The 9,616-nt window shown below is 38.4% G+C and overlaps 1 protein-coding gene across 1 annotated transcript; it reads right to left on the reverse strand.

Moving 5' to 3' along the window:
* Window positions 1-1,693: 1,693 nt before the first annotated feature.
* Window positions 1,694-6,069, reverse strand: SOSTDC1 (sclerostin domain containing 1). Its single transcript, XM_004377419.1, has 2 exons — window positions 5,686-6,069; window positions 1,694-3,185 (listed from the first exon to the last, which is right to left on the reverse strand). The coding sequence occupies exons 1-2, from the start codon at window positions 5,888-5,890 to the stop codon at window positions 2,770-2,772; spliced, it is 621 nt and encodes a 206-aa protein (XP_004377476.1). The 5' UTR covers window positions 5,891-6,069; the 3' UTR covers window positions 1,694-2,769.
* Between the last annotated feature and the right edge of the window lie 3,547 nt (window positions 6,070-9,616).

Consider the following 9,616-nt stretch of genomic DNA (forward strand, 5'->3'; position numbering starts at 1 on the left):
ACTGACGTTCCTGCGGTAGTTGTTTACTTGCAGCTCTTCAAGGCAATTTCCAAAATATGCAGGCAAAAGGACCAAATGTGGTGTTAGCTGTGGAGTCAGACTTGCTGCACAGACCAATGCAATGGAAAAATGACACTGACAAGTAGAACATCTTTTGAGATATCTATTCCAGCAGGTCTCGCCTTTGTGGATGTAACATAGATTTCTAGAGTGCCCAAATGTCAACTTAGTTCACAAATTTAGACTTATTTCAATTCATTACAGAGCTGTATTTTAATAGGTGCCTTTAATAGGTGCCAAGGAGATCAAGCAGGAAGTCATCTGCTCTTTACAGAACACATATTCTAACAAAAGAATGCTACTCTCTAGCACTGAGGATCCTAAATCATTTCCCACTAAACTCCTTCTGAGTTTTTACAAGAATTCCATCAAAGACGTGTCATACATTTCATTTTTTATTAGTACTCTATTACCATAGGAAGCATATAAATGCTGAATTTAAGATATGCAGTGCTTTGCCACCTTGATGCTAAAAAACATATTTTTTATCCCCTGACATCTTCTTTCCTTATTATTTTTTATTATTGTTGTGCTTTAAGTGAAAGTTTACAATTCAAGTTAGTCTCTCATACAAAAATTTATACATACATTGTTATGTGACCCTAGTTGCTCTCCCTATACTGTGACAGCACACTCCTCCTTTTCACCCCGGATTTCCCATGTCCATTAAACCAGCTCCTGACCCTCTCTGCCTTTCATCTAGCCTCCAGACAGGAGCTGCCCATTTAGTCTCATGTATCTACTTGAGCTAAGGAGCACACATTTCATTGGTATCATTTTATGTCTCATAGTCCAGTCTAATCTTTGTCTGAAACGTTGGCCTCAGGAATGGTTTCAATTTTGGGCTAACAGAGAGTCTGAGGGCCATGTCTTCCGGGGTCCCTCCAGTCTCAGTCAAACCCGTAAGTCTGGTCTTTTTACTAGAATTTGAGTTCTGTACCCTGCTTTTCTCCTGCTCCATCAGAGATTCTCTGTTGTGTTCCCTGTCAGGGCAGTCATTGGTGGTAGCCGGGCACCATCTAGTTCTTCTGGTCTCAGGCTGATGAAGTCTCTGGTTTATGCAGCCCTTTCTGTCTCTTGGGCTAATACTTTCCTTGTGTCTTTGGTGGTCTTCATTCTTCTTTGCTCCAGGTGAGTTGGGACCAACTGATGCATCTTAGATGGCCGCTCGCTAGGTTTTAAGACCCCAGACACCACTCACCAAAGTGGGATGCAGAACATTTTCTTAATAAATTTTGTGATGCCTATTGCCCTACATGTCCCCTGAAACCATGGTTCCCAGACCCTGACCCCTGTTACTCTGTCCCTTGAAGTGTTTGGTTGTATTCAGGAAACTTCTTAGATGCTAAAAAATATTTTCAAGAGTCAAGTCTAATCTGCGATGGTTCAATTCCAGATAAAATGAATTAGATTTTGATACCTAAAATTTCATTGTGATGGAGAGAAAGAAAAGAAAGAAACACACTGGTGCATAAGAATCTAATGTTCTTATTATAACTCACTGCTGAGTTGCCACTCAACTTTTTCAGTCATCCCGTTTACTGAATGAATGGTCGTTCTTTTGCTTTATCCTCTCTTACTACAGAAACTTCTGCCAAAACTTGAATGGGATTTATTGAGAAAAGCAATTGTTCTTGTAAGTTTATTCTGCAATTTTGCAAACTACACGCACCTTTTTATGCATGCTAGAGGCAAGGAAAATAACTTTCAGCAGTGTTTATTATTTTTTTAAGAAATTGATGGAATTGAAGGTTAAGTCACCTTCTGATTGCACAGATTAGACAAGAAAGCATTACATATTTCAGCTTTATGAAGCATCATATTGATTAAAAAGATCCATATTACTGATAAAGTTCATGATGAAACGTGTAATAAGGAGACTGAAATATTTATTTTACATATCTACAAAATGTATTCTCATATTTCTAGATCAATCACAAATCATATAGGAAAATATTTAGGTACATGAAAAAGCTTCAAAACATAAAAATTAACATTTTGAAAAAAATCACATGTGAAATTTCATTAAATAATAACATTGACAAATAAATAATCAGCTTTACTTATTAGCTGCTGCCATGCATTTCTAGCATTCCATTACAAGTGAGGGTCAGCATGCAGGCATAATTTCATACTATGAAACTGTAAAAAGCTACGGGGCTTGTTTTTGAAGTGAAATGTCACAAAGTCTTTAATTTTCTTTCAAAGGGAGGGCACTTGTGACTGCTAAACTGTTCTTATGAAAATTACCCAAAAAAAGCACCTTTCTGAAATGTTACTGTGAAGATTCATGACAACATTTTTTTTTTTAACATTTCAGTTTTGAAGGGGTTTTCGTCTGTGTGCTTATGCTGGGGATTTGGGAGATGCAGGGTAATTGACAGGCTCTTTTCTGTTTTAAAGTGTAATGATTCAATGATATATATAGTATCACCAGTCTTTTAAAAACCACTGGGGGTTAAAACAACAGGATGCGTGGAATTTCAATGCAAACTGCATGCATGGATATAGCTACATCTTGCAAAACTTGAAAAGCAAAAACTATTTCCAAAGAAGGTCCTGTTACTTAGGGCAGCTTGCTGGGTTTGATCAAAGCAGAAAGCATATATTTTCAAGTGAGAAAATAGCAATGGCAGGCTTGAGTCGTCCAGGCAATCAGATCTGTAAAGCAGATGGTTACTAGTCAGTCCAGTTTTGACAGTCTGAGTTCTAACTCATGCTCTGCTTGCTGGATTTGCTGGCTCTTTTCCGCTCTCTGTGATGCTGGGCTGGCTTGGCAGGCGGCACACTCTTAAAGTTGTGACTGGACTCATTGTGCTGCCGGGTGTACCTCTTGCACTTGCAGGCGGTGACCACCGTGATTTTGTAGGTGCGCGTGCTGCCATCTTGGCACTGCAGCTGGATCCTCTGGGTGCGCGTTTTGTCATTGACACACCTCCACTCCTGGGAGCTCCTCCTGCTCCAGTACTTCGTTCCATAGCCTCCTCCGATCCAGTTGGGGAGCACAGACAGGGGCAAGCACTCACCAGCACACACCAGCTCCTTCAGAGGGCTAATGCTGGTGCACTGGCCATCCGAGATGTACTTAGTAGAACGAAGTTCCCGGCAACCCACTTGAACCCGAGCTGCATCAGAGGCAAAAAGCAAATGAAAACTTTTTAAATGATAATAATCTGCAACGATACATAATATTCGAATGACAGCAAATTGCCAAATAGAAAGTAAACACCTATTTTATGTTTACACTGAAAATCTCCTGAATAGTTGTAGAGACACTTTCATGAACATCATCAGTTTGCCTGGCTATAACTTTCCTTGGAAAAAAACAGTGTAGGCCTTTTCAGGTGTAACAATAGCTAATTGGTTATTGAAATATTTGAAAATCTCATTTTTTCGGTCTCACTCCATAATAAGGATTAACCAGCTCTTCTATTTATATGTAAATATTCATCCTTCAAGGAACTAAAAAGAGTACACTTTAATGTTCTCTTTTTCACAGGTCATATTGTCAATGTCTGCAAGTGCTTTTAATAAAGTTTAAAGAAAAATCTGCTGAGAAAATGTGGAAAGTATTTAAATACTGTGTACAATGCATATGCATGCTGTAATATTTTCTTTCAATTATAGAATTCAGCTGCAGAGAGTAATACATACATATATGTACAAAGTCTGACATTTTTCATCTCAAACTTAATAACTATATTTTAAATATAAATTCCCAAGCTATCTTTAAAAAATACAAAGAGTAAAATGTTTCAGATGCAAAATGCCACTACAACTCAAAATTTAAAGAATATAAAAGCTCCTAAATCAGGAATGTATAGTTGCCATAACAACTTGGCTACATTTCCATGAATTTTACGGCAGAGAAATGCTTAACATGTCTGGTTTACAACTGCAGAAGGAACCACAGTGTTCATTTCCTAAGTATTGTTCATGGCAAACTTTTTGTTTAGTTATTTGGATTTGATAAGTATGTTCTCTAATTGGCTGTTTCTTGTGACATGCCTTATGTAATTCAAACAAAAATTAATCTTGAAATATTTGAAGTTGCCCTTACCACTGCTTTGTTATCTAAACTTGAGAATTGCTTGTTATAGGCTTGAAAAGAAATCAAGGCTTGTTAAACAGAAAGGAAAAAAAAAAGTTCAGAAGTCTAGGCTGTTGAAATAAATAAAGGAAAATTAAAAGGGACATTGAGGAGGTCCTGCATAGAATACTGAAAGCTAACTGCAAGTAGACATTGAATTAGGAGTTTTACTTTGTTTCTCTGCCCACTATTTCTGAGGTATGAGAGATAGCCTAAAGGGAATGTGATAGTTTTGAAAAATATTGTAGATATTTGCATACATTCATATAAATATAGAGCTGTTAAACTAAAATCAAAAGGTGAGCTAGTCGGCTGGCCAGTGTGTGCTGCCTGTCTGATTTTGATTCTGGGTTACCTTCCTGCAGCTGCATTAGGAATGCACCTGGAAGCAGCCAGAGAGGATTTTGATTTGTCTAGCTTTTTGTTCCTGTGTATGTAAAGATTCAGCATTTTTGCAGTGACAGTTCATTGACAATGAATACCCACCACATTGCTCAGTAACCTAATGATAGTCAGATATTTCCTGTGCACATTTAAAAGCAACCATCTTCATGAAGGTTAAAACATCTTGGTTTTCTTAGACATTACCAGTCGTATTTGCTTTGACTTTTCAAAGGTCAAAACTACTTTTACTAGTTGAATGGAGTTGAGGAGCAGGGGCAGGAAGATTTGTGTAAGATTTCCTGTACCCTGTGTCTCCCTGTCTCTCTCAAATCCTGATTCTTACCATGTGAACTCTTCTAAAGGCAAGGCATGAAGCAAAAGTTAAGAGCAGAAATCTGAATCCCACTAACCAGTGGCCAATTAGTTTGTCAATTAAGCAAACAGAAGAGAAAAAAAAAAAAAAAAGCTTCCTACACAAAACATTATTGTGCTATTATTTTTTTATAATCTCTGAAGTTACAAAATTTCCCCCAGTCCTTCACAGAAATATACAATTACTTAAATTTTGAGCTGGTTCATAATAAGTTATCTCAGGAAAATGTGATCCTCCAACATTTTTTAGTTTTAACTCTCTTTTACATTGATCATCAAAACTTTCAACTATTCCACTAGACAGATTTTAAAAATCCATGTGAGCAATTTCTCTTCTTTTTCCCAGAAATCTTCCTTTTGACCTTGTGCTTTCCTATACATCTTTTAGTTATCTTTACACATTTTTTCCAGAATTGCACATGTCCTGAAACAAAACTGAGAAGGCAAGCTGAACTTAACCTATCCAGAACAACACTTTCTTAAATTCTGATTCTGCAGGATTGTAAAGAAGTAACAGTTTAGCTCCTGGAAACATTTGTTTTGGATGTTTGATAAAACTTAAGTCTGTGCCTGCATTATCAAATCACTTTTGTAGCTGTTAACTTTAAAATCACTACCTAGGGAAGAATGCCAATCTACACATGCAGCAGATTTCTCCCAGATTGTTCGGCAAAACATATACAGTTCAGGTTAGTTAGCAATTAAACACTTCCATAGGAATGGGAGTTAATGCTATCAAAAAAAAAAAAAAAAAATCCATGCAAGTAAAACACACTTACTGTTCCGATCCAGTCCAGTGTTACTGAAATGCCTGCCTCCATTTCTGGCTTGATTCAACGTGCTGTTGCTGCTGGGGTTTGCTGGAACAGGTTTAACCACATGTGAATAAAGAATTTCTGTGGCATCATTTTTAAAAGCCAAACAGCTTTTCATTAGGATGCATGCAAGGGGAATGAGATAGAAATGAATGGCAGGAGGAAGCATGCTGAGTAGAGGATTTGCTTGGCTGAAGAGCTGGTTAATTCCTTCCCTTCTGCTTCAGCACTGTAACTGAAATTCCTCCTCAAGGTTCCCTTTATATATTCACAGAGGTTTGGCATTCAGTCAGGTGTAAAGTTGTGTAGAGCTTCAGAGTGAAAACACAGAGAAGGGGTGGGATCCCTCCATGACCCTGCAAAAGAATTTTACCAATGGAAGAGAAGACTGCAGAAAAGGAGGAGCTTGGTATACAAATTGCCTGAAATTTCAGAGTTGGACTTCATCACTTGTCTGTGAGCTGAAGCAGCCAGGCACATTCTATAGCAACTACAAACTGTCTCTCCTCTGCCATTTCCTTTCCAGAACCTAGCTCACATTCGGGATTAATTTAAATGAAAATATGCTGCTGTTCGCTTGAAGAGATTGGCTTTCCCACAGTTGTTTTGTACTCCCTTCAGAAGTTAGAGTACCGGGGGTGGGAAAGGGGTTCTTCCCAGATATAGCAGGAATTCCCATGAGTTTAAATATTATAGGATTTGCATGAAGTTAAGCACATTTTGTCTCTTAAGTAACACACCAAAAAAATTTTTTTTTTCTTTAAAGTATAAGACACAGAGCTAAAACCTGCCCCCTGGACACACTTAAATAATGCAGCTTTGATCTGCATGAACTACTGTGCTGCTAGGTAAATTATTGCCAGAGGTTTTCTGAGGAGAATAATGAGCATAGTTCTGTCTGAATAAAGCAACTATATCAATTTCCATCCTAATAATGTGACCAAAGCATCAACATTCATAGCATCATTTTACATGAAGGAAAGCCAATCTGACAGATTGTTTAGCAAATACAAAATAATTTTTTCTGAATTTTTTATTTGCTACACACACATGTATTCTGCTTGTATTTATTAAACATTTTGTTCATTACTTCCTTTGATGCTGATGCCCAACTAAGAAACATTGTATTTTTCTGAATTACCTTACTCACACCCAGAATAGATGTTCCATTAATTAATATTAGGTCACTGATCCCCATAACTTTAAAAAATAACTTGGAAATCCATCTGATTTATGAGACATTTCAACTGGAATAATTATTTATTCTGAACTACCTTTACAAGTATAAATCCGATTTTGCCCTTTTGGGGTCTCTTCTTTATAAGCTTTTGACACATTGTAACAGCTGTACATATATCTCTATTCCTATATCTATCTAGTCATCAAAGTGACACTTTGCTGATTAAAGTGTGTTTGACCCAAACCATAGTCTTTTCAATCGCCACATAAGCATGTGAAAGTTGAATAATGAAAAAGGAAGACAGAAGAAGAATTGATGCATTCAAACTGTGGTATTGGCAAAAAATATTGAAAATACCATGGACTACTAAAAGAACAAACAAGTCAGTCTTAGAAGAAATACAACCAGAGTGTTCCTTAGAAACAAGGATGGGAGACTTCTACTTATTTCCTTTGGACACATCATCAGGAAAGACCAATAACCCAAAAACCAGTTGCTGTGGATCCGTTCTGATTCATAGCGACCCTACAGGACAGAGTAGAACTGCCCCATAGGGTTTCTAAGGAGAGGCTGGTGGAGTCGAACTGCCAGCCTTCTGGTTAGCAGCCAAGTTCTTAACCACTGCATATCATCTTTGTTATACTGGAGTGTCAGCGAAAACAAAGAAAACCCTCCATGAGTCCAGAGGCTGAATCTTTCCCTTTTCCAAAGCCTCTGTTTGGAATTCCACTGAAGGAACTAACCTTAACCTAATCTTCCTGTACAATGTCTGCCTTTTTCACACACTTTTATCATTTGTCTCTGTTTTATTTAGTTTAAATGTTTTTTGGTTTTATTTGTAGAATGTGATGCTTCTTTTATTGTAAGCTGCCTCAACATAAACCAAGACCAAACCTGTTGCCATCAAGTCAATTCAGACTCATAGCAATGCTATATATTAATTTAAGATAACTCTGCTTACAATGCCCCGTGTAACCTGATACAAAGCCATAGTGAAAAGTCCCAATTCAATGGATATATGTCTAGATAGGGCTTCTTAACCTTGGAACCATTGACATTCTGGGCTGAGCTGAATAGTTCTTTGTTGTGGGGGCTGTCTTGTACATTCTAGGATGTTTACCAGCATCCCTGGCCTCTACCCACTAGTTTCAAATAGCGACCTCCTCCCTCCTCACCACCCAGTCTTGACAAACAAAAATGTCTCCAGATATTGCCAAATGTCCCCTAGTGGGCAAAATTGCCCTTGGTTGAGAACCACCTGTCTGAAAATTCTCCAGTAAACTTCCTAAAAGTGCCAGGAACCTGTTGTTGAGGAAAATTTCACAGCAAGGTGTGAGAGCAGGTAAGGACAATAGCGACAGGGCTTCTATCTGATTGTATAAACCAGGAACAGCAGTAAGTTGTCTGTATTACCGCCATTCACTACCTCACACTGTAGGAACTGATGTCCTCACCCTGTGTGTTCAGCCCACACAAAGTCCCTAAACTGAATCTGACCAAGGCTGGCAGCTTGTTAATTATCCTGCTCCATTGGTGGGTAGGGCAAGGAATTAGTTTTGCTCCCTTCGCCTGATACAACCAAAAACCAAATCCATTGCAGGTGAGTCGAGTCCGACTCATAGCAACCCTATAAGACAGGGCAGAACCGCCCCATAGAGTTTCAAGGAGCGCCTGGTGGATTCAAACTGCCAACCTTTTTATTAGCAGCGTAGCTCTTAACCACCATGCCACCAGAGTTACCATTTTCCTGATAGTTGTTCTAAAATAGTGTTTCACCTGAGAGCTGGTTAGATATGCAAATTCTGGGCCTGACCTCAGACTTTCTGAGTCAGAATTCCTTGGTGTGGAGCCCAGGAACCTGTGTATTTACAAGTTCTCCCGGTGACTTTTATGCATGCTGAAGTATTAGATGCACTGTTCTAGAATATACATGTTCCCTCATGACTGTGGCCTGTCCCTATAATTCCCATCACACTTGCCTTTGCTCCAGATTCTTCCAATTTGTACAGTTGAGTGGAAGATCTGCCCTGAAACTTAGCCCACTTGGCCAAAACCTGAAGCCATTTCCTTCTGCTGTGTTTATTTCTCCCTAGGGAGTGTATATGCTCAGTGTCCCCCGTGATTGACTAATGTTTTATTCTACAGAGATGGCCAGCTAGAACCACAACAGTTACTACCTACAGTGGTATCATCACTTGCTAAAAATTTTGGCAGTTGTATTTGATCTTCTCAGATATGAGCGCCGATCCAGATTTAGGCAAAATAATCATGTGGTTTTGATTGCTGTCCACAAGCCTCAAGGGCATCTCACAGCCTAATCAGACTCCTAGCCCTGGCCCCATGCAGTCTTTTGCCCCTCCTTGCTGAGGAGTCTCCTATTCAAGTCCCAACAAGCTTCACAGTTAAGCTTAAGTAGATATGTACATTACCAATAGATACTTGGACTGTGAGACTAGCAGTTTAAAGTTCCTAGCATGTCAGAGAACTGGAAAACAAAAAAGAATTTAGGTAATAGATTTGACTCAACAACACCATAATCTTTAAGTTCATCACAGAAATTGCTCATTTCATTTCTGATTTTTTAAAAAAAAATTTTCCCATACAAAAATTGTATTTCTGATATTTTTTAATGAAATAGTCTTCTTCCAAGGTATGTACAGGTGGAACATGTAGTGTAAGGGGTTCCACAGCAGCAGTGTAGCTGAACTGAAGGGG

Source organism: Trichechus manatus, unplaced genomic scaffold (assembly GCF_000243295.1).
Source record: "Trichechus manatus latirostris isolate Lorelei unplaced genomic scaffold, TriManLat1.0 scaffold00050, whole genome shotgun sequence".
NCBI lineage: Eukaryota > Metazoa > Chordata > Mammalia > Sirenia > Trichechidae > Trichechus > Trichechus manatus.

Bases quoted from the DNA above. Each gene is read 5' to 3' on its own strand.
- SOSTDC1 (XM_004377419.1), bottom strand. From the start codon at position 5,890: ATGCTTCCTCCTGCCATTCATTTCTATCTCATTCCCCTTGCATGCATC. The intron at 3,186-5,685 runs GTAAGTGTGTTT...CCTCTGATGCAG, and splicing joins CACTGGACTGGATCGGAACA to CTCGGGTTCAAGTGGGTTGC.